Below are 23,225 nucleotides of genomic sequence, written 5' to 3' on the forward strand. Positions count from 1 at the left end.
CGCGGCGGCCGAGACCTTGTGCCGCCGATGCTGGTTCGATAGCGGGACCAGCCAGGTCACGAAGAAGGAGCGAGGGAGCGATGAGCAAGCTCAATTGTGAGTCTATTCGAGGTCGAGTCGAGTGAATGTGATCAGGAGAGGGTGGGCCTGTGTCGGATTGACCGATGCTCCATGGATGGTGACAATGTGAAAGAAGTGCGTCGGCTAAAACAAAATGACAAGACGCTTGGACGTCGGACTCATAATTCCTGAGACAGGTCAAGTCGAAAGAAAGGGATTTCGGAAGGCGGTGTCGGTGCGCCCGCCTTAGCGATCTGCAGATCAACAGTGCAGCCGCAAAGTTCAGAGACAAACACAGGCTTCTGCATCATCTGCCACGCCGTGCAAGCCTTGCTTGCGACGTGATCCTGGCGTGTGGCTCTGGTGGCATTTCAGGATTTGACGGAAGCTGCAGGTCGTGCAGCCAGTCCCACCACCTTGGATCCACGCGCGCGTTGCCTGGTTTCGACAGTATACACAGAGTGGGGGATGTGCGCGGTGGCGCCAGATCGACACGATCTGGTTGCTGCCGTTACCAGATTCGGATGTCATCGCTACCGCTACCACCTGCAACCCGGAGGTGTCGCTGTTCAAGGTTGCCTCAACCCGACGTCGTGACACTTTGACGCCTCGATTTCAGGCTCAGCTGCATGAATCTTCTCATCCTCGGTGAGACCCACCTTGGCAGCGGCTTGGAGTAAGTCAGGTCCCACACGATCATTCTTTGTCGTGATCCGACAGCCCATCGTCTCTTTATGGGAGTGGCGAGTGACATGGACGAGAAACTCCTGCTGTCGTCTTCGCCAAGAGCCTGTCTATAGCCCTGCACAAGAAGGTCTTCGGGAAGTCCGTCCATGCTGATTGCCTGGTCGGAGAGGAAGGGTCCAACGCTGGCAGTAACTTAGAGCGCGCTTGTGTTGCTTCGTGGGCAATTAATTCACTTTAGGGGTCGAGCAGCTCTTCGATTTGCTTTGTATTCAAAAGGTCGGAAAAGATCAATTCAGATCGTCCCCAGCGTCCGGCTACCAATTTCCGTGGAACTTGAATTTCTCCCTTGACGCGTGTGTGTGTGTGTGTGTGTGTGTGTTCCGTCTGTGGAGTGGATTTCTTTCTCCCGGGGCTGTGTGTTATGTTTTCGACTTTTTGAGCTGCAGCCGAGCGCGAGAGGAGCTGACAGAAATCCAGTGTGGCACAGCAAGCAACACGGAGGATTATCGCCGAGACCACATTGACAATTCGTTTTCAATCTCTCAACACCATCGCTCGACTCATCTCCATTCTACTCTGCTTCGATTTCCGACCACAACTTCATCGTCATCTGTCACCCCAAGCTCTGTGCTTCGTCTCGTCCCAGAGGCTGTGTCTTCGTCCACGCCGAGACGCCCAAGCATTCGGACTCGGTGCCGTAATCATCGTCGTTCTCCCACTCCTGATCTGATACGGCCGCGGTTCTTCTTGCCGGCTACACATCATCGCTCAACATGGCGATCTTCAAAAGGAATCCTCGCGCCACTGATGCAGGCGACGCCGTGCGCAACGGCTCCACCAACGACGCCGACAGCGATGCTGCTTCTGCAAAGGGTCTGCGCAAGTTTGCCCAGCGTAAACCTGCCAACACGGCATTCAAGCAGCAGCGTTTGAAAGCATGGCAGCCCATCCTTACACCCCGAACAGTGTTGCCCGCCTTCTTCCTCGTCGCCATCGTCTTTGCCCCCATCGGCGCAGTCCTCTACTACTTCGCCGAGAAGGTCAACGAATTCAGCCTCGACTACACCCAATGCTCCACCGCACCCGCCTTCCCGACACAAGCCCAGATCCCCTCGTCCAAGTACGACTATCAGCTGCACGACAAGAACTCCTCCAACTTCCAGCCACCCACCTGGTCTTGGGACGCTTCCTCTCGCAAGTGCAACCTCTACTTTAGCGTCCCCGCGCGACTCGAATCCAGCGTCTTCCTCTACTACAAGCTCACCAACTACTACCAGAACCACCGTCGCTACGTCAAGTCCCTCGATTCCAGCCAGCTCAGCGGAGATGCAGTTGCTTACGGTACCATCTCTGGAGGTACATGCAAGCCGGTGGACGTGGATCCCAGCACGCAAAAGATCATCTACCCTTGCGGTTTGATCGCCAACTCGGTCTTCAACGATACGTTTGGTGATCCCGTTCTGCTCAATGTCGCCGGATCCAACTCTCCCAACCAGACATACGTCATGAGCGAAAAGAACATCATTTGGCCGGGAGAAAAGGACAAGTACAAAAAGACCAAGTACAACGCCGATCAGATCGTACCCCCTCCTTACTGGCAAGGTGCTACCGGCAAGTACGGTTTCGGTAGCGGCTACACCGCCGACAACATCTTTGACCCCAGCGAGGACGAACACTTCATGGTATGGATGCGTATCGCCGGTCTGCCGACCTTCAGAAAGTTGTACAAGAGGAACGATACCGCAGCCATGGAGCCAGGAAGGTATCTGTTGCAAGTGGTGGACAACTATCCGGTAGCCATGTTCGATGGCACCAAGAGTGTCGTCTTCAGCACAAGCAGTTGGGTCGGTGGTAGAAACCCGTTCTTGGGTCTGTCGTTCATCGCCGTTGCCGGACTGGCGGTCTTGTTGGGACTTGTCTTCACCGCAAGGCATTTGATCAAGCCGAGAAAGTTGGGCGATATGAGCTACTTGAGCTGGAACCAGCCGGAGTCCAAGTGAAGGTAGGGGAGAGGGAGGTCGGAGGAGATACTTCGGCTCAGGTCTCGGTTTTGTTGTTGTTCTTGTTCTCAGTTTCCGCGTCAATGCATAGTTAGTTCTTGGAGACAGTTTGCGGTAGTGAGATTTGCTAGAGTGTCACAAGGTCGATTCAGGCACGACATGAAATGGGACTCTTTCTCACCCTGACTCGGCATCGGATGAGGTCCCATTGGCGGAGATCCCAGGAACGCCCTTCGACTCGCTCTCTGGCCAATTCGGCATCAACTCGTTCGAAGGCACGCCGTAGGGATGCAGAATCTTCTGTGCCACCTCATCGCCGGCTATCGGCAGTCTCACTTTCGGGTCCGTCGAGCTCTTGACCGGATCCAACAACCCCAACTGGACCAGTGCGTTCGACTGGTCCCAATACAGACTCTCGTAGGCGAGCTTGTCGCCGCGAAGGTTGACGATCCCTACCATGGGAATTCGCAGCTTTCGACCTGTCGGCGGAACGCCCGGCAAGAAGTAATCGATCATCGTCGTGTGGGTGCAGCTGAACACCATCTCGTCGATGATGCGATCTGCTCCGATGGTACGAGAGATGGGTACGAGGGCCGTGTCCGGTGGCGAGACCGATGTGAAGTGATGCTGGTAGAATCGAGCGAGCTGGGTGAAGCCTGCACCGCCGGTGAGGCAGGCGACGTGGTTGACGTATGGCTGCGCAACCATGGTGGACATTGTCTTTGCAGCATCGCGTGTTGCGAACTCGAAATATGTGTGTTGGTCCCAGAGCTGCTCGAGCGGGAAGCGGGGGCCCATAGTCGATTTCAGCAAAGCCACGGTGCGAGAATAGCTCATGGCTGCTGCACTCCGATGGGCGTCGCCGATGCTCGAGTCGTGTGGGAAGGCAAAGTCCTTGGAATGGTGCGAAAAGGGAAACGCGCATCCCCAGACGGAGGCGTCCTCGTCCTTACCGATGGAGGTGTACGTGAAGACGGAAACTGGCTTGGCTTTGACGGGACCCAACGAGGCCTTGAAAGCGTCCAGCTCGGGATGGAAGGGCAACGAGTCTTGAGGAATGTCGCCCTTCTTGGCTGCTTGCACCAGAGCATCGACTAAGTCTGTTTCCGACTCGGCCAGGTGTGAGAGCAAAGGGTAGTCTCCCACTCGCTCGACGGCCTCGAGCACTTGATTTCTGGTGAGGTGTGAGCCGTAGCTGATGACGGCGGACAGACCGCCACGATGCGACGTCTCAACGTGGAGCGAGCGTACAACATCAGCGTCCTGCAGCTCTACGTCGAGAGCGATGAGCGCAGTGTACTTGTTCCAACCACCCGATACGTGTACGTCGATCAGCTTGACGAGGTTGACGGCAACGCACCAGCCATCCGTCTCACGTAGGTCGTTGTCAGAGACGTACTTGTCATCTCCTGTAGCAGGGCGTCTTCGAAGCGCTGTGAGCGATGCAGAGGCTGGAGTGTTATCGACCAAGACCACTTGGTATCCTTCCTCGGACAGGTTGGTTGCGAAGCCCTGTGTGCCTGCGTGAAGTGGACCGAGCAGCAGTACAGTTGGTGCCCGACCTGGAATCCTAGCTGGATCCACGGCTGATTCGTATATCTTGACTTGTATCTTGTCCGACATCGTCTTTTGAGGTGATCGTTGGATGGAAAGATGGTTTCATGTGACTGTTGTTTTCAACTGCCTCCATATGGCAAGATTTCATGCTCTCTCTGACATCACAGGGGCACAAGAACATTGCAGTAAGGCTGAGCGTCTTGAGCTCGATTTGGCTGATCAAGTCGCTTTGGTGGATTTCGGACCCTGAGCCGCGGACAAAGCGCGCCAAATGTGTAGCCGAGGACACAATCCCCTTTCTTCCCCGCACGGGTCTTATCCAGGCTCAACTCAGTCGATACGTTCAAGTCAAAGGGTGAGGAGATTTGTCGTCATGGTATTAACGAAGATGTTTTATGATGGGGCGGTCTCTCGCACTTGGCGCCACGTAAGTGGAATCAGTCTACTGAGACACTTTTGCGGCTTGGTCTCGCAACAGGCGTCGCAGAATCTTGCCCGATGGACTGTATGTGCAAACAGAAGGCGGAGAAGTGGAGAATGTCAGTAGTCTGCAGTCGGAACCCGACGCCTCTGTTGGAGAGCATTTTCAACGCACCTCTTGGGGATCTCTTCCAGGATCTTGACACCACCACGAAGGCGCTTGTGGTTGGCCACCTTCTTGGCGGTCCACTCGACGATCTCTTTGGCTACAGCCTCTGGATCTTCGTTCTTGAGAACATCTTCCCTGAGCACCACGTATGCGCGTGGCAGCTCGGTTGCCTGTTTCTTGTCGTTGAAACCGATGACAGCAACATCGGCGATCTTGGGATGCGACAAGAGCGTGGCTTCCAGCTCGGCAGGAGCCACCTGGAATCCCTTGTACTTGATGAGCTCCTTCTTGCGGTCGACGATCCAGAAGTAGTTGTTCTTCATGATCGCAATGTCGCCCGTCTTGAACCAGCCGTCGGGAGTGATGCAGTCGTCGGTGGCCTCCTTGTTGTTGAGGTAGCCCTTCATGATGGTTGGGCCGCGAACCCAGAATTCGCCTGGCTTGCCGTCCGTACCCTGCTCGAACCCGACGTCGTTGCCATCGTCATCCACCAGACGTCCCTCTACACCCGCGATCAGTCGACCGCAGGTGCCCATGTGATCGCGATAAGCCTGTGGCTCTGCAAATGTGGCCGTCGGCGAAGTTTCGCTAAGACCCCAGCCTTGTGTGACACGCAGGCCGGGATGCGCGGCCTCTACCTCCATGCTGAGTTCGGCTCCGAGCGGCGCTGCTCCCGACATGACCCACTTGAGGCTCTTGAGGTCGTACTTCTTGGCACGTGGATCCTTTGCCAGCAGTACGAGAATCGGTGGGACCACATAGCTGATGTTGCACTTGAACTTTTGCACTGCAGCGCAGAAGACGGGGAGGTCGAATTTCGGAATCACGACACTCTCGGCGCCGATGTAGACACCTTTGCACATGGTCTTGGCCAGGCCGAAAATGTGGAAGAATGGGAGGACACCGACATAGCGATCGTCGGGACCAATCGCAGTACCGAAAGTGGCTACGATGGCGTTTGTGACTGCGGTCATGTTTCCGTGCACTAGCTGGACACCTTTCGGTTTTCCGCTTGTACCGCTCGAAAAGACGATAAAGGCGTCTTCTGTGCGGTCATCGGGAACTTTGTGCGTCTCGAGGCGACCATCGCCGAGCAGGGTCCGTGCATCTTGCTCGCCCTTGTCGTCCTTCTTCAAGCTGTCGCCGTCGTCGAGGATCCAGATGCGGTTCTCACCGTTCTTGGATTTGAGGCTCGTTTTTGCTTGCTCGAGGCCCTCTCGCACCGTGTTGAGCACGCTCTGGTGGCAGAAAATGTATTCGATCTCGGCTTCGTGGATGGGGTGGACGAGCTCTTCGGGGCCGTAGGCCGGGTTAAGAGGCACGAGCACAACGCCAGCACACAGACCGGCATGGACGATCCAGGGATAAGCGGTGCTGTTGGGTGAGATGATGCCGATCCTCGATCCAGGCTGCAGACCGAGCTTGTGACGCAGAGCATAGGCAAGACGTCGAGCGTCGTCGTGCAGCTGCTTGCGTGTGATCTTCTTGCCGTCCAGACGGTGAAAGGCTGCCTTGTTCTCGTCGACCTTGTTCGGATTGCTCCAAAGGAAGTCGAACAGGTTGCCGCGCTGGACGCGCGGCGGATCTGGCTCGAGGGACTTGAGGATCTGTGGTGCCATATTGATGCTTGTTGCTGAGAGACACGACAATGACTTGTGAATGAAGGGAAGGAAGCCGTGAGGGGAGCGCAACGCGGGGAAAGGTATACGAGCTCTCTCCGCCGCTCCCGCCGTTTGCATAAAAGCGGGGCCCACAGTTGAAGAGAAGGCGGTACAGTAACGGTCACGCTCTCTGCCGGCTCAATCTTTGAATTTAGGCAATGGCGCTCTGCACAGTGATGCCAACGGTTCGGTAATTCCGGTCTTTTACTTTGCCTGAACATTTACCGGTGCTTCCTCTTCGCAGCTTTTTCGCCAGCGTTGTGCATGTTAGGGTAAAAGCGGTGGTCTGCGTCACCACCTCTTTTCTGTATACTCCGGCTGATCTTCGGGACAGCAGGTCTAAGAGGCATTCGTTGAGAGCAGGCTCCTCGGGCGTAACGTCCTTCCGCTGGATGAGGCAAGAGGAGCAAGGTAGCCTGCTTGACACACAGAAGGCTTTGCTCCGGTAGGGTTTCGACGGCACAAGTTTAGCCGGGGCTTGGTCTCCTCGGCACCCACATCTAAAGCTCGCCGCCATTCTCGTCGCCTTGCCGGCTTCTAGCTTGAGGACAGTAGAGGTCTCGATCACCGATCGTAGAGTGGATGCCGTGCAGGCGTGGAAGGAGATCCGACTGTTTCATCACCATCGGCGAGTTTTGCAGCCCCAATTCCGAAGCGGGGTTTTCACATCAAGATTGGATATATGTTTTTCATTTTATTTCGCCCAAGCTCAACCAGAACGAAGACCCTCATTCAGCAATCGCAACACCAGCACCGACACCGGGCTGCAATAACCACCTCGGATCATAAGACGCACGAATTGAAAGCGGTTCAGGCCCAACACGGTGGTACCGCCCTCGATGTCCGGGGAGTTTGGCACCGAGCCCAGGCGTTCTGCCAGAGAGAAGTCTTCGCCATGCGCCGAGTTCCCCGATGCAAGGAGATTTTGAGATAACACTGTCTCGACCTTGCATGACCAGGTTGAAAGCACTGATCATCGCATGCAATTCCGAGCGGAGATGACAGGAGGAGATCCGGCAGAAGTGCTTTGTACCGCATCGTCGAACGTCTGAAGGCGAGCGCGAAAGCGACTGGCTTAACCTGCCGTCACAAGCGCACGGTTGATGCAGTCTGCTGGGGATGCCAGCGAATTGCAATTCCGCTGCACAAGACATGTCCGCGGTCCCGCGCAGTTTATACACACAATGCACATATCACCGTCACCGGACACCGTAGCAGAGCATCACCGAGGTGTTGATAGAGTGAATGATATATCGATCCACATGGCATGGGATCATTCAAAACGCCACGCGTGCCTCGACCTTACCTTCCAGCAGGCCATTGAGAGAGGGTCGCTCCTGCAGCCTCAGAAAGAAGACGCGTGCGAGCGAAAACCCGTCGCGCTACGTGTCGCCACCTGCAAAACTCACTCTCGCTCCCGGCTTTGCACTTGCTTTGCCCGCCCCTGAAGATCCGCCAGTGTCTAGCAGCTGCGTCTACAATTGACTCAAGCAACGAGCGTCGAAGGGAAGACCGGGTTCGAGCAAACCTCAGATGCTACGATCACACTCAAACAATACAAAGAGCCAAGCGCGGTCGGAGTTGCTTGCCGAACCCTCGCTTTGCCGACCAACACAGCGAGACAAAATGAGAAAGAGAGAGTGTGTGCGCTTTGTCGTGCCTCTTGTGTCAGGGTTCAATTCAAATCCTCAAAAATATCCTCGACCAACAAACAAATCCCTATCCTGAATGGTAGCGCCTTTCTTCTTGACTTGAGCACACAAGCCGCTTGGCACAGGCGTTGAGCGCAGGAAGAACGACCAAAAGAAAACAAAATAAGCATGAGCGCACGCACGGACGACGAGGCAAGGCGGCTGGCCCGCTCGTGTGAAGGAAGACACGCACACGCACACGCACACGCTCGCGCACGCCCGCAGGCAGACCTCGCCCTCTGGTCTGCTCTTTGCATCCAGTCAAGCTATTTCTTGTAGCCGAGATGCTGTCAAAATCGTCCGTCGAGAGCAGTCGACAGAATTGTCATCCTCGGTGCAGGGTGCGAGCGGCGTGTGCGTGCGTGCGTGTGTTGAACTGTCTCGACCTGTCTTTTTTGGCGCGTCCTGCGTGTGTGTGTCAAGGGCGTAGAGGGACGCCGTTGTGTGCAGGTATTCTGTGCCTAGTATCACAACCTCATCAAGTCATAGCGGGTCGGACAACAACGTACCACATCTCTTTCTGGCCCACACACCCGATCACAGCAACGCCTACCTTCGCCTCACCTCGCGGTACCCTTCCTTCTCGCCATTATCCATTCTCGTCCAGACGCTGCCGAGATCACATCGGCAAGTCCGCACTTTCTCACGGCTTCTGCGCGACCCGAGTCTTGCATCAATTGTCTTCGGATGCTGTCCGACCTCTCATAGACACGTGCCGGAAGCGTACTGCGAAAGACAGCGATTGGGCGTCGACCTGCGTCCATCACAGGTGATCGATCGACACCGAAAGGATTCTAGCCTACCTATTCGGCCTTCCCGGGACCATCTCCGGTCACGAAGAGAGCTAGCGTTCTGAGCAAACACACATTCCCTCGCCATGCCGCTCCCTTCCCAGCCGGCCGGACAACCGCAGCACCAGCAGCAGCAGCAGCAGCAGCAGCAGCAGCAGCGACAGCAGCAATATCACACTCATGCCCAGCCCCAGCACCAGCCCCAGTATGCGCAATACCACGCTGCTGCTCAACCAACACAGCACGACAAGTCGCAGTCGCAGCAGCCAATAGGTCGCAGCCAGTCTGCCTTCAACTTCTTACTCAACAAGGCGAAAGCGCCCTTCTCATCGTCATCCAGCTCTACCAATCTCAATGCTTCCACATCGCTGTCATCGCTCGCCACCCATCAGGAGGATCCTTTCGATGACACCACCAATCAGATTCACTACCATCGACAGCTTCAACAAGATCACGCCTATCCAGATGCTCCTTCCACCTCTGCACAGAATCGCAGGATTCTGAGCTCCAATTTTGACAAGACTCCTCGATCGAATCAACAACAACAACAATTGCAGCAACAGCAGCAGCAGCAGCAGCAGCAGCAGCAGCAGCAGCAGCAGCAGCAGCAACAACAACAACAACAACAGCAGCAGCAGCAGCAGCAGCAACAGCGAACAGATCCGAACACGGGTTCGTATCCGGCTCGGCCTGGTGCCTTCTCACGTCCGAGCTATTCAGAAGAGTCTTCTGCCGCCGTTGCCAGCCCCACGAAACGTGGTTTCTTTGGAGGTATCGGTCGCGATCGAAAAGCCTCTAACGCATCTCTCAAGCAACCTCCACCACTCAAGCCCAACTTCTCCCACAGCCCTCTCTCAAAATCTCACCGTCAGGAGCCGTCCATTGGCAGCAACTACTCCCAGTTCAGCAAGAGCTCATCCGACATTCGCGCCCATCCCGACTTTTCGTCACCTCAAAATCCTACGATCGACCTTCCGCGGGTGCCCGCCATCTACCAACAGCAGCAACACTCGCCTGCTTCAGCCGACCCCAACCGTTACCTGCGTTCTCCCAGCCCTGCGTTGAACTTCTCACGCAGCGTCGACGATCTCAGCTCGGCCGACCACTCCGTTGCACCGCTGTCAGCCTCGCCAGGCTACGATCAGAGCTCGTCGGTCCTTGCCTCTGCGGTCGCATCCGGCTCGAATGGAACATGGGGTGAGCACGGCGTTCCTGGCGCTCACCATGATTGGCGACCCAGTGACATGGGTACTCTCGCTTCGCCCGCACAGCAGCATCCTGCGTCCGTCCAACGTGCAAAGAAGGGCCACCAGAAGCTCAATTCGGTCGCATCGCACCTGCAACCTTCCAGCAGCTCGGTACAGATGCCACCCAACAACTGGAACAGCATGTCGCCTCCCCAGCATAGCTACATGCAATCCTCGACGCCCCAGCGCACCGAGGCAAGACATGCTCGCAAGCTCTCCAAGCTCACCGGCAAGGAGACCGGTCGCGGTGTAGTGGCTACCACGCTGGCGGCTTCGCTCGGTCTCACCAATCTTGGCGTATCATCGGCCTCACCTGCCCCGCTCTCGATCCAGATCGCGTCTGAGCCCGTGCCTCTCCCGCCCGGAGCTGTCTTCCAGGGCTTCCTCAGTCGCAACGCCAACATCAGCCTCACAATGGACCAGCTCAGCGGCAACGACCACGTCAGAGGCAAAGACAAAGAAAAGGACATTGCCAAAGGCTGGAAGCCCTACCGCGCCGTGCTGCAGGACGGTCGTCTCTACTTTTACAAACCGCCCAGTAGTGTTTCGGACGAGGTCAAGGCGATCTTTCCTGCCACCATCGTTCGCAGCGTACCGCCCACTCCGGCTTCCTCTGCATCCATGACCAGCCTCAATGCCGACATGCTCATGAGAAGCGGCCTGAGCAAGCACGATCTGCTTTCGGCAACCTCGAGCACCACAGAGATGACATCGCCGCTCCCTTCACCCAGTCTACGACCGCGCATTCCCGCCGTTCGGCAGAATTCAAACAAAGCTGTCAACGCATCCGCCGAAGCATCAGAGACGCCTGTCGTGGACCCTGCAGCCGTGGACACAAATGGTGCTGTGCTACGACTGTGGGCCAAACAGGGAAAGCATCCAGACCTCGCTTTGACCGAGGCTCTCGATGCACCGCGCGGATGGATTCAACGCATACAAAGCGGAAGTCTCACGGCTCTGGCACACGAATTTGTCAACGCTACTCAGCTGCCTACAGTAGATGTGCAGGGGCCTGTGCCGAATGTAAGACGTTCCATCGCCTCGCCTCTCCTCGAGAATCTAAAGGCGGAGGAAGCTAGCGATAGGATGGTCGAGTCATTTGTCGTTACGGTGTTTGCGGCCATCTACACGGGTTCAGAAGCACCAAAAGCAGCCAGGCAGATTTGCTCGTTCATCTCTGACGTTCGGGCGCGAGCCGAGGAGCTCCTGGCAGCAGCGGCGACGGGAGCAGTCTCGTCCGCGTCGTCGTCCGCGCTCAAATCGAGGCTCGCCACGCTTTTCGAGGTTTCTGTGCGAGCCGGCGTCGGGCTAGACCCAGATGGTCTCGACGTCGTCCGCGGTCTCGCAACATTGCTACAGCTTGACGCAGTTGATTTGGCGAAGAAAGTGGATGCATCGGCCGCGCCCGTTCTGGATGTGAAGGTCACCGGCGCAGGCACAGCTCCCGACTGGATCGCAACAGTGGCTGACAAGGGGGTGGATGAAACTCGCTCAGACTTGCGCAAGCTGCGCGGCTCGCTGACTATTTCGGATGATCTCTTGCTCGAGCTCGAACCCCTCGAGATCGCGCAGCAAATCCAGCTGTTCCACGCCGATGCCTTGCGTAGCCTGATCAGTACCCACCTCTCCTTAGGCGAAGTGCTCGAAGCATCTAAGAGGCACAGGCAGCTCGTCTACGCTTTAAGCTTCGATTCGCTCACCCCGCATCCGCTCACCACTTTGGCGCTTCAGCATCTGCTCAGCTCCAGCTCGATCAGGGCCGACGGACCCAATGCGGCTCAGAATGGCGCTCGACATCGCGCCTCGGTGCTTCGCCACTGGATTGCCATCGCATCGTACCTGCTCACATTAGGCGACATCGCCGGCTGGATGGCGGTGTGCACCGCCTTGTGCTCTCGAGCTGTGACTCGTCTCGAGCAGACATGGCGGTATTTGGCCGAAGGTGACCGTGTTCTTGTCGCCGAGGAGTGGGCCCCTATCCTCTCGAGCATCTCTTGGACAGAAGGCTTGGCCGTCACCGTGCGCCCTCGGTTCGTCGGTGAAAGTCTCGAGCCTTGCGTCACCCTGCGGGACGGTCAAAGATCGGTTGCAATTCCTTATCTTGGCAACGCCCTCTGCCGCACACTCCAACAATCGGATTCTTCGATTCCAGGCGCTGCAGACTCGGATCGCGTCGAGCTTCTGGGTCGAGCGGAGGCCGCTTACTGCCTGTGGATCTTAACGAATGAGTGGCGCGCGGCTTGGCAGCGACTCGACAACGAAGTCGAGCTGAGTATCGCCACACAAGTCGAGCCCTTGGCCGAGTACCAGGCAACACTTCAGTTGCTGTTCCGAGATGCATCCCAAGCCTCGACGCGCGAGTCAAATATGGAGCGGTCCTTCCGGCTTGAGCCCAAGGCGCTCGGCAATCTCGATCTTCGCGACAGGCAGAACCTGCTTCTCAGTGCCAATCCCACCTTACCGCTTATTGCTCTTCTATTCCCACAACCGCTGCCTTTGCTGTCCCTGCTGAACGCCGCCGAAATCGTAGGGGAGCTCTCGCGTCGCGACGATCAACGTATAAATGTCGTAAAAGATCCGCAGGCTACTATCACTTCGCGCTCTGTGGCTCGTCCGACCCTGGCAGAATCGCCACTCTTCCGAAACTCGACCTTCTCGCCTCCTCTCGGAGGTCGATCCGGCCGAAGTACGGCGTTCAATGGTGTCGTTGAATGGTCATCGATGGCTCCGACTACGACTGCCGATGACAATCACATCAAGATTGGCAATGAACTGGTGCTGCGCGTGGTACAAGAGTCCAACTTGTCGCTGCCCAACTCCCCAATGAACAGCAAGCGATTCTCACAGGACTTTGGCCGTCATTCGCGACCGCTCTCGCAGATCTCGAAACGATCCAGCTTGCCCACGTCCAATCGCAGCTCGGTCGTCGACATCGTGATGCCCCTGCAGGTTGTGGTCAAAGCAGCCACTTTGGATCGCATGATCGACGTCCTCGTCATGGGTATCCAGCATGTGACCCCAACGTCATCCACCAATGGCAATGATGCGACCGAGCCGCAGAGCGCTCCGGTGCGAAAAACGAAGCTGGTGATGGACATGGACGCCTACCGCATTACCTTTTTGGCCACCTTCCGAAGCCTCTGCTCACCGTCAGAGCTCTTTGAGCGGCTGCAGAAACGATTTTCCACAGCCGTCACCGCGAGCAGGGAGCTGTCCGGTGCCCACGAGTTCCGACCCTCGAGCCAGTTCCCTTCCTGGATTCCTCTGATTCCTGCAGGCAGCCAAGCCGAGCCCACTGACTGGGACATGGTCTACCGCATCCGCATGGGCGTCATCTTAGCCTTGCGCTTGTGGATCGATCGCTTCCCGCAAGATTTCGTCGACGATGACCTGCTGTACCAGCACACGTGGTCTTTCCTCCGTCATCCAGATCTCCAAGTCACTGCTGAGGATCCCGATCAGCAGAAAGTGGTCAACGCCCTCGCGCAGCTTCGAGCAATGCTCGACGCCAGAGTAATGGGCGCAAACTCGAGGCAGGAGGAACGCACGTTCGCTGCCACCAATCCTGTTCAGATCAACAACGTCCATAACCAGACTGACTTCGACTTTGACAGGGCGAGCGCCGTCGACTTGATAGAGTACCTCGAGTCTATCGCCACCGTCTTCTTTGACAAGATTGTCGATCGCGACCTGCTCGTCGTCAGCGAAATCTTTGAGAAGCAAGCGAGCCATCCTGCTGCCTGGTTCAGCGTCAAGTCTGCTACAAGCAGCCCCAGCGACGACGATAAGCCGGTCACCAACATCTACACCATGCTTGACGTGCTCAAAACGTCCGATGGCGCCACCAAAGACGTCGCCAAGGACACGTCGTTGCAGCAGAAGCTTCCATCCGCAGTTCGCGACGCCCTTGCGGCGCAAAGCTTGTTCCGAGGCTGGATCGCCATCCATATCATCGAGTCGGGGATCGGCCTAGAGCGCCGTCAAGAGAGGATCTGCAAGCTGCTCGACGCCCTTTGGATTTGCAGGGCGCGCATGCTGAAGCTTAGGAGCGACGAGACAAGCTCAACGGTCTCGCAGGCCGGGACCACGACCAACAGCCTCGGCGACACGTCTTTGCCGTTCCGCGAACCGACAATCGGTTCTTTCGTCGAGGCTGCTATCGTCAACACGCTTGGTTCTTCCGAGTCGCGCATCTTCCTGCGAGCATGGCAAGGCGTAGCCGCGGCGCGTGGAGCCAAGGGTGACGGTCTCGACGACCTCGCACCGAAGCAGGTCGACTCGGCCATGCGCTCGGCCGCTGAGCTTTCCGGTACACCGGACATCGGCTGGATCCTCGCTTGCCTCGCTGAAGCTGCCACCAAGGCTCCAAGCGCCCAGGCTTTGGCAGGCGACGTCGAGCTCATTGACTTCGACAAGCGTCGCACCATGTGGGCGATCATCGACGGCGCAGTCAGGGTTCGCCCTGCTTGCACTGTTGCAGATCTGGTCGACCTAGCTGGGACCAGGCTGCGTCTGATGCAAGCTGCTCTTACTCGAGTCATTTGGGATCGCCGAGCCTTCCGCGAGGATGCGGCCAATGAGATGCGCAACGCCCCGCCGGTACGGTCCGACGCCAGATTGCGTGCCGGCAGCTCGAGCAAGGCGCTCCCCGGCCTCTCCAAGCAGCAGCAGGACAAGCTACGCCGCGACCGCGCAGCCTTGGACATGCTCAATTCGCTGTCATTGCGGCCGTCCATCTCTTCGCGTGTCTCGAGCATGCCATCGAGCACTTCGAAAGCGTCCTTGTCTGCTACCACGTCGCCGGCACCCGGCTCTTCGCCGCTCCCCGCGGAGAAGGCCCTTGCAGCGCAAGCAAACCCACCCGACAAGGCCACCATCCGTGCACGTCGGATGACCGCCCTGTTCAAAGGAGCTGTCCGCCCACTCATCACGCTGGATAAGCCAGACACCCCAGCCAAGTCCATTCCCGAGCTCATGCGTCTGACTCCGCTGCAGAAGCCTTCCATCGTCGCAGGCCTCGGAGGCGCTCGCGTCTCGGTTTGGAACAATGCACAACGCTCCTTCGTGTTCCATCTCACCTCGCAAGAGGGCGCAAAGTATCTTTTGCAGACGCACAATGCGACAGAACTTGCTGAATGGGTCGGTCACATCGAAAAGGCCTCTCAAGAGTATGCTGTTAAAAGCCCTCTAGATCCACGCAAGGGATCTGCGCTCTCGCGAAGCAAAACGGGACCCGCACCCCTCTACGGCCGTCCGTTGGTGGAGCTTGTGGAGCGGGAGGGTCATTCTGTGCCCACGGCGGTCGAACGCATGTTTGCAGAGATCGAAGCGAGAGGTCTGCGCGAGCAAGGCATCTACCGCATCTCGGGATCGAAGAGCGCGGTTGAGAATCTGCGTCGCGCCTGGGACCAACAGCCTGCAGAGTCGATCGACCTCTCCACAGGCGAATTCAGCGACATTCACACCATCGCCGGCGCCGTCAAAGGCTGGCTTCGTGACTTACCAGAGCCACTGATCACCTTCGATTCGTACGATGATCTCATCGCCACCAACGCCATGGACAACGACGATCGTCTTTACGCCATGCGTGACATCATCTGGAAGATGCCCAAGTGCCATTTCGATGTGCTTCGTCGCACAGCAGAGCATCTTGCACGCGTCGTCGAGGAAGGTGAGATCAACAAGATGCTTGCGCACAATGTGGCGCTCGTCTTTGGAACGTCGCTGCTCAATCCGCCGCCCGGTCCTTCGAGCGTCGCCATAGGTTTTGGCAACCTCGGCAAAGCTGCTAATGTGGTCAAGACGATTGTGACGATGCACGAGTGGCTCTTTGAGCCTGAACCGGAGCCAGAAGTCGAGGCAGAGGCGGAGACGGAGGCACAGCCTCAGATTCAGCCGGCAGGCCAAGCAGAACTTGATGACACTCAGACACTGGCGCGCGATGGCGGCGCTGATGCGACTTCTCGAAGTCCAGAGGAAATGGCTTCTGCAAGGCCACTGGACTCGGAGCGCGAACGCACCGGATCGAGTGCCGCTTCTGACGGACCTGTAGCCACGCCGACCGGCGAGTCGTCGACTCTCGGCGTTGCAGAGCAGCGACTAGCGGACGGGCAGGAAGGCGAAGAGGAGCAAGACGGCGAGCCTGTTGCCGAGCTCCCCGTCCGTTCCCGTCGCGGAGGACGAGGACGACCTCTGACGATTGTGGGCCTTGACGGATTGTCGGCGCTAGGTGGAACGGATGACGTCGCCAGAGTGCTTGGTAGCGGCGAAGATTCAAATCTGGACAGTGTCAGCGGCCATGTTGACGGGACTCTGTCGGCAAACGAGACCGCCGCTCCAAACAAAATCCCGGAAGAGTCGCAAACGATGACCGCAGCCCCTCGCATCGTGTTCCCGACGAATGTCGGGGGTCAAGAGGCGAACCAGGAGGAAGATTTGCAAAGCGTCGGGGATGACTCGAGCGACGTTGTTGCTGCAGCCGACGAGACGCAGCCGGACGTGGTTGGCGACGAAAGCAATGAGCGGCCGGCCGGGTCGGAAGGTCGGGACGACGACAACACAGGTCTCACGGTCGCATCTGAACGCCCGCGCAAGGCGCGCAGCACGTACCGGGACAGCGTCTTCACGTCATACTCGATCTACGCCGACTGCTTCGACAGCATGAAGCTCGAAAGCCAGTCTTCGGCGGCGAGCATGGTCAAACGTCAATCGATGCACCTTTTGGGTCAGCCTTCGCCGGTCGAAGGCGCTGTTAACGAGGTCAAAGCTGATGACGCGTAATTGAGACCTCAAGTCACCGGCGCGACATCCATGTAACACTTGTTCCCATCATCTTCAATCATACCCAGATCATTTGCTTTGTCACACGTTATTTTGACCATTGCATTGCTGGTGAGAGACGGCTTGTGCAGCTAAGAATCGTCGTCTTCGTCATCGACGGCAAATCTGGGTGGACGATTCGTTCCGGATGAACTGGGCTGAGCTTGACGCGGATACGATGGTGATGTCGAGCGGTCGGCACGAGGAGCAGAGTGGTAGCCTGAATCGGAGACGTTTGACTTTCTCGGCTGTGCTCTCGTTGCGTCTTGGCCGGCATAGAAGCTGCTTTCGTCTGTGTAGTTTGTGTTCATCGATTCGTCCTGATCCAACGACATCTCGCGGTGATGGTCTCTTGCAGCACTTGGAGCACCAGGCCTGATCATGCTTTCGTCGCCGAGATGAGTCGGTAAGCTGGGCATCAACAACCACCTATTCCTGGCATCCAATTCGCTCTGCAATTTGCCTTCAGCATCTACCTCGTTGGCCGGTCTCAACGCTTTCAAGTGGGCGAAAGCGGTTCCAAAGAATCCTCGAAGTTCTGCGACCTCGTGTGCGGAGATGTTGTGCATCTGTAGATGGACCGAGTTGATCATAGGTACACCGCTGAGGATCTTGCTTTGACGTGCTTCTCGGATGTCTTTGAGTAGCGCCCGAACTCGATTGGAGTTAGGCACGTCGTCTGAGGCGTTGCTCAGCAGGGCCTGAGAGACACCAATCCAGTAGTGTGGGAGGGAGGAGAAGCCCGGTTGTGTGGTCTCGTGCTTCAAAGTCTCGGTGAGGGACTCTACGGTGAGCCAGGTTGGTGTGACGATGACTGCTTTTTTGCGCTTCTTGAGATGGACCGCTACCCACAGTGGGACAGTGGCAGGCGTGGGTGGTCGGAAGGGTCCATAGATTCCGGAAAGGAGACGGACACGATCAACGGACGTCAACGGTACAATGGTGATGGACGTGGAGGAGAGCGAGGTGGTCGCGAGGTCGAGGTCGGTTGCGCTGGCGCCTCGTATGTAGGACGAGACGGAGATGCTGGTGGATGCTACACTGCCTGGAAGAGCGGACGTGGACGCTATGGAGGACGACATTCTGCGCGACAGCAAGATGATCCGAAAGAGACGCTCGTATGCTGATGGCAGGAGCGATAATGGAAGGATCTGTTTGTGTGCGAGAAGGGTGCGAAGAAGCTTTTCTGGTAATGCCGTCGTTTGGTGTTGGTCTCGTCCGCAGGAGAGACGCGCGCGCGACCACTCAACGCGAATTTCTGCTGCTTCCTCCACCCAACGCAAGAACTCACAACTGATGCTTATAGCTTTTGGCTTGGACACAAGTCTCAGGGAGGTGTCGAGAGCGAGACGTCTTATCGAGCTGAATCCCACAGTGTAGCAGTCACGACGACGACAGGCAAGCTGGGCAGTTCGGATCGCCACGGAAGAGCCGAAAGAACAAGTGCGGCTGTGTCAGATCGGTTCGCGGATCCCGCGCAGGGGACCTTCAGGGTCCAAGTTTGCCGACCGACTTGCCAAGCCCGACTTGAGCAACTCCTGGAATGAAGCCGACGGAGGCGTGATCATCCCACCTACAACCTCATCCTTTGCATCAATCTGGCTGTTTGCCAACGTCCCCCCTTGTGGACACACCCAGGCTCACAAGGATCGTGTCAGAAGACACCATCGTCTGCAACACAGCGATGCCCGTATCTCACCCCCACCGATCAAGATATGCACGGCGTGATGCCGACTCTGCGAGCCGCTCATCACAGCTTCGATCCGCGTACCTTCGTGGACGCTCCTATCTCGACACGACATACCAGGCATTCCTGTCGCTACCACCAGAACAGCGCTACATCATCTACTTTGCCGTCGCTGTCAAAGCGCTCATCCTCGGCGTCGTACTCTACATTGGCCCCGAAGCAATGTTCAACGCGACAGCCAAGCTGGCTATCTGGTTCGGCTCGCAATCCTACGGCGCTGCTCTTCTCATCGTGCTCGTCGTCATCGTCAGCTTCCCGCCGCTCATCGGCTACGGAACTTCAATCACTCTGTTCGGCCTCGGTTGGGGAGTGCATGCAGAAGCCACGTCGGAGCATGCCGAACTTCGTGGGAATCTCCTGCAAGCTTGGCTGCTGGCTTCTTTTGCCTGCCTGCTCGGTGCAACTGTCTCGTTCGCCGTGCTTCGGTTTTTGATCGTACACCACTCCAAACGTGTAGCTTGGATCAGCAAGACTCTCAACGATCCCAAGTACACCGCTCTGTCCACTGCTGTGCGGCGCAGAGGATTGTTCATGGCCATCCTCATTCGCTTTTGTCCGTTTCCTTTCGCCTACTCGAACCTCTTCTTCGCAAGTCTCGTCGACGCTGTCACCTTCAAACACTTTTTCATGGCTACCGCCTTGATCACGCCCAAGTTGTTGTTGCACGTTTGGTTAGGCACGAGGATGTTTCAGTTGATGGACAGGGATCAGAGAGCGCAGTTGGATGGGTGGGCGAAGTTCTTGAACGTAGTGTACATTGCCGTCGGATCGGTTGTAGGCGTGGCCACCGGTTGGATCGTGTGGAACGAAACGACAAAGGTCTTGGAGGCCATCGAGAGGGAGGCGCAGTCGGAGAATGCTCCGAGGGGAAACGGTGCGGAACCGCATCAACGTAGAACTGCCGAATCGCCCTATCGTGATGCTCAGGAGAGTAGCAAGAAGCGAGAAAATGCTTCGGAAGCGTCGCCCTTCGTCCTGGACTTTGACGAGGAGGCAGACGAGGAACAAGTAGAAGATCAAGTCGGCACCAGTCAAAAGCATCGTGATGATACACCCAAGCAAAGCCTTCTGCCGCGGTGATTGCGCGCACACTACACTCTCAATCTCACACACGGCTTTCGGCACGTCCGATCTCGTAGAACATCGCTCGGTACTGATTGTGATGCACTGCGTGAGACTGAGCAAAAGAAAGCAACATTCCTCTGCATCTCAATCACTGTCCTCAGCCGAAGGAACAGCCTGATATGCTTCTCTACCGCCACCGCCCCTGCCACCCCTTCCTGACGCATCGAATGCATTCGAGACGTCGCTCAAGCTAACGCCTGCCGTCTCTGGAAGCTGCCAGTACGTGAAAGCACAGCTGAGCGCCGACAACACGCTGAAGAGCCCAAAACATCCCTGCGGGTGAATGAGCTTGACTAAGTGTAAGAACGTCGACGAGATCAACAGATTCGTGCTCCAGTTCGTCGCCGTCGCCAAGCCTGCTCCGATCCCCCTTACCTGTCCGGAAAAGATCTCGGACTGAACAAGCCATGGTACAATTCCGAGCCCCAGCGCATAGCTGAGGGTGAAGAAGATCATAAACAGCAACGTCAAGTAGGGCCATGCAGATGTAGACGCATGCTCGGTTTGTTCGGGGCTGCCGATCACAGGACCAAGATCGATCTGGCTGAACCCAGTGGCGACGAGTGCGAGAAAGAACGACATGGCTGCAGTAGTGTAGAGCAGCAACCTTCTACGTCCCCAAGAGTCGATGTAACGGACCGCAATCACCGTGCCACCAAAATTGGCGATGGCGATCCCGATCGCTGCTGCGTTCGGGTTGACGACAAAGCCTGCCATCATCAGCAGCCGTGACGAGTAGTAGAGCAGGCTGTTGGCTCCAGTGGCTTGTTGGAAGAATTGCAAAGCGCAAGCGATCATGAGCGCACGCCGATGCGTGGGATCGTGCACGAGCATGTTGAGCTTGCTCTTCACATGCGTGGTCGTTTCGCGTGCTGAAGAGGTGATTTGTGCGGGTGCCGCGCTGATCCTGCCCAGGGTCGATTGGAGATCGTTGTGCGTTCCTTGATTGTCCTCTTCTGCCCGACGATCCGCGGCGTGAGAAGCATCTGGGTCGACCGAATGTCGCGTGGCACCTTGCATGCTACGTGCGATGCGATCGATCTCATTGTCGATCATGCGGACACTGGCGTGCGGATAGATGCGCTGAAGCACCCTTCGAGCCCGAATGATCCGACCGCGTGCGACGAGCCACCTCGGAGACTCATCCAAGTAGATCATTCCCACCAGCTGGAAAACCGCAGGTATACCACCAGCCAGCACCATCCATCTCCACCCGTGCGGCAAGTGGTAGAAAGCCGCATCGATCAAGTACGCGATGACCTGCCCACCTGTTACGAGCAAGCTGTTGATGCCGACGACCCTTCCGCGTACTTTGGTAGGCGCCACCTCTGCCAGGTACGTCGGCACCACCATGCTGGCCATACCCACGCCGAGTCCGACCAGCACTCGACCGAGCACGAGCTCTCTGACCACCTGCGACGCGGCTTGTTCGAGTGCACCAAGCAGGAAGAGGATGCCACTACCGATCATGACTTTTTTGCGACCCAGCCAGTCCGCCATCCTTCCCGCAACGATCGAGCCGAGGATCGCTCCGACCGTTGTAGCGCTTACAATGAGCTCCTGCTCTCCCTCGCTGAGTTCATGACCCAGGTCGGCATGAATAGCAACGAGCATACCGCTCGCAATTCCCGTGTCCCAGCCGAACTGCAAGCCGCCGAGGCAGGCTACACCAGTGAGCCTTGCGAGGTAGCTGGCCGAACTTAGCCCCGAATCGTCCAACGGGCTGAGATCGCTTTCGTCCTCTCCCTCGTCTTCATCATCTCCATCGACTTGTGTCGACCGTAGCGGGTTGAACCGATCCAAGTCAGCAAGCTGGTCCGCCTTTCCTCTTCTCGTGCGTCCGACCGTTGCAGAAACGGCGTCGGTAGCAGCGCTAGCTGGATCGGCCATCTTTGTCCCCCCTATCCCTTTCGCTCCCCGTCCGCCAATTGTTGATCCGTCCACTTCGTCCGCAGGCGTCGAGAATGTGTCCAGCTCAAAGTCGGAGTCCGAAGAGGTCGGCGAGGAGATGCGAAAGGATGGCAGCGACGACGCGGCTGCCCGTCGCTTGTCTCTGGACGTCGAGGATGAAATCGTGAAATGTAGGGTGTTCCCTCACGCAAGGTGATGACTTTGTGCGAGCCCCGCTAGTTCTCCGATGATGATATGGAGGCTGACGTATGTAGCTGCCAGCTTTGAGACTGTTCTGGACGAGTCTAACGTGGTCTAGATGGCGCACGGACGCCTTGGAAGTCATGACAACGAGCATGCAAGTGAGACGGTGTGGGTTGATTCTGGACCCTGCTTTTTTCGCGCACCTCCACATTGTGCACTCCGCCTTAATCCACGCGACCTGATCTTCCGGCAGAATACCGGTACAAAAGTTCAAACCACCATATTTCTCCATTCTCCTTATCAACCTTCTTCGAAATTTCACCAGCATCTTCTACACACCATTACGAGTCGCCTGGATGCAAAAAAAGCACAAAAATACGACTTAGGCGACGGCGGGACTCGAACCCGCAGCCTTAGAGTTATTTCTTAAAATTCGGAGGACTCCTCCGGTGGCTTTCAGAAATGGATAGAAGCTCTATGCGCTAGCCATTGCGCCACGACGCCGACGATTGCCGGAGGGCGTCACAGTTGCGTATATGTAAAGTCGAGATTTGTCCCAATTCTGTATTTTCGATCAACCTTCGCACCTCTTTGTCGCCATCTGTACTCTGCTACAGAACACCGTGCGGTCTTTTTCCTTGCCGCTTTTGAACCGTTCATGAATGACTTGTACCGCTGAGGATGGTGGCGGGGCCGAGCACAGAATCCAGTGAGGTCTTCTAAGGCTGCCTTGCCCTTTCTTACTCTCCATTAGCACTTGCTGACCTCGTCCCTAGCTTCCTTAATCCTTTCGTCTTGCTGGATGGCAGCCTCTTCAGCCGCAGTGAGACAGAGCGCTTCGAGTCTGGAGAGAGGAATCCCAACCCATTGCACAGATCCAAGGTCTTGTCGGCCATCAATGGCGAGGCCCATCAAGTCGAAGTTCTGGGTGGCTGGGAGATATGCTGCCATCCTCTCTGTGCTTTCGAAAATGTGACCCATGCCACGACAAGCATCAGCCTCAGGGATTTCCTGCCGATTGAGAAGGGCTGCTGACAACCTTCGCATTGCCTTGAAGGTGATCTTGGGCATTGAGAGGTTTCCAAGTCGGTCAAAGCACATTTTGACAAGCCCAACATCCCAACACATGTCTGGGAGGGGGGGGGGGGGACAAAAGG

The 23,225-nt window shown here is 56.9% G+C and overlaps 9 protein-coding genes and 1 non-coding gene across 10 annotated transcripts in view; 3 read left to right on the forward strand and 7 right to left on the reverse strand.

Annotated features, from left to right (window-relative positions):
* Nucleotides 1-1,520: 1,520 nt before the first annotated feature.
* On the forward strand, nucleotides 1,521-2,747 carry PHSY_004673 (cell cycle control protein; the record flags this gene model as incomplete). Its single annotated transcript, XM_012335286.1, has 1 exon — nucleotides 1,521-2,747. One exon carries the CDS (start codon nucleotides 1,521-1,523, stop codon nucleotides 2,745-2,747), a length of 1,227 nt encoding a protein of 408 aa, XP_012190676.1.
* Nucleotides 2,748-2,924: 177 nt separating this feature from the next.
* On the reverse strand, nucleotides 2,925-4,370 carry PHSY_004674 (dienelactone hydrolase; the record flags this gene model as incomplete). The annotated part of the gene is made up of 1 exon (XM_012335287.1): nucleotides 2,925-4,370. The coding sequence occupies one exon, from the start codon at nucleotides 4,368-4,370 to the stop codon at nucleotides 2,925-2,927; it is 1,446 nt and encodes a 481-aa protein (XP_012190677.1).
* Nucleotides 4,371-4,844: 474 nt separating this feature from the next.
* PHSY_004675 (4-coumarate-CoA ligase) lies at nucleotides 4,845-6,632 on the reverse strand (the record flags this gene model as incomplete). Its single annotated transcript, XM_012335288.1, has 1 exon — nucleotides 4,845-6,632. The coding sequence occupies one exon, from the start codon at nucleotides 6,630-6,632 to the stop codon at nucleotides 4,845-4,847; it is 1,788 nt and encodes a 595-aa protein (XP_012190678.1).
* A 73-nt stretch (nucleotides 6,633-6,705) lies between these two features.
* On the reverse strand, nucleotides 6,706-7,071 carry PHSY_004676 (hypothetical protein; the record flags this gene model as incomplete). Its single annotated transcript, XM_012335289.1, has 1 exon — nucleotides 6,706-7,071. One exon carries the CDS (start codon nucleotides 7,069-7,071, stop codon nucleotides 6,706-6,708), a length of 366 nt encoding a protein of 121 aa, XP_012190679.1.
* A 192-nt stretch (nucleotides 7,072-7,263) lies between these two features.
* Nucleotides 7,264-8,842, reverse strand: PHSY_004677 (autophagy-related protein 18; the record flags this gene model as incomplete). Its single annotated transcript, XM_012335290.1, has 2 exons — nucleotides 7,264-7,500; nucleotides 8,810-8,842. 2 exons carry the CDS (start codon nucleotides 8,840-8,842, stop codon nucleotides 7,264-7,266), a joined length of 270 nt encoding a protein of 89 aa, XP_012190680.1.
* A 280-nt stretch (nucleotides 8,843-9,122) lies between these two features.
* PHSY_004678 (hypothetical protein) lies at nucleotides 9,123-17,063 on the forward strand (the record flags this gene model as incomplete). The annotated part of the gene is made up of 1 exon (XM_012335291.1): nucleotides 9,123-17,063. The coding sequence occupies one exon, from the start codon at nucleotides 9,123-9,125 to the stop codon at nucleotides 17,061-17,063; it is 7,941 nt and encodes a 2,646-aa protein (XP_012190681.1).
* Nucleotides 17,064-17,194: 131 nt separating this feature from the next.
* PHSY_004679 (potential GINS DNA replication initiation complex subunit) lies at nucleotides 17,195-18,184 on the reverse strand (the record flags this gene model as incomplete). Its single annotated transcript, XM_012335292.1, has 1 exon — nucleotides 17,195-18,184. The coding sequence occupies one exon, from the start codon at nucleotides 18,182-18,184 to the stop codon at nucleotides 17,195-17,197; it is 990 nt and encodes a 329-aa protein (XP_012190682.1).
* A 602-nt stretch (nucleotides 18,185-18,786) lies between these two features.
* On the forward strand, nucleotides 18,787-19,929 carry PHSY_004680 (hypothetical protein; the record flags this gene model as incomplete). Its single annotated transcript, XM_012335293.1, has 1 exon — nucleotides 18,787-19,929. One exon carries the CDS (start codon nucleotides 18,787-18,789, stop codon nucleotides 19,927-19,929), a length of 1,143 nt encoding a protein of 380 aa, XP_012190683.1.
* Nucleotides 19,930-19,954: 25 nt separating this feature from the next.
* Nucleotides 19,955-23,225, reverse strand: part of PHSY_004681 (hypothetical protein) — a gene marked incomplete at both ends in the record, with an annotated part of 9,112 nt that continues 5,841 nt past the window's right edge. Inside the window, 3 exons of the mRNA XM_012335294.1 lie at nucleotides 19,955-20,026; nucleotides 20,350-22,027; nucleotides 22,834-22,912. Of these exons, the coding sequence (XP_012190684.1) occupies nucleotides 19,955-20,026; nucleotides 20,350-22,027; nucleotides 22,834-22,912 (1,829 nt within the window). The remainder of the gene's footprint in view (nucleotides 20,027-20,349; nucleotides 22,028-22,833; nucleotides 22,913-23,225) is intronic.
* PHSY_007635 lies at nucleotides 22,453-22,572 on the reverse strand. The gene has a single exon. It is a non-coding gene; the product is annotated as a tRNA-Cys (tRNA).

This window comes from Pseudozyma hubeiensis (assembly GCF_000403515.1).
Source record: "Pseudozyma hubeiensis SY62 DNA, scaffold: PHS45, whole genome shotgun sequence".
NCBI lineage: Eukaryota > Fungi > Basidiomycota > Ustilaginomycetes > Ustilaginales > Ustilaginaceae > Pseudozyma > Pseudozyma hubeiensis.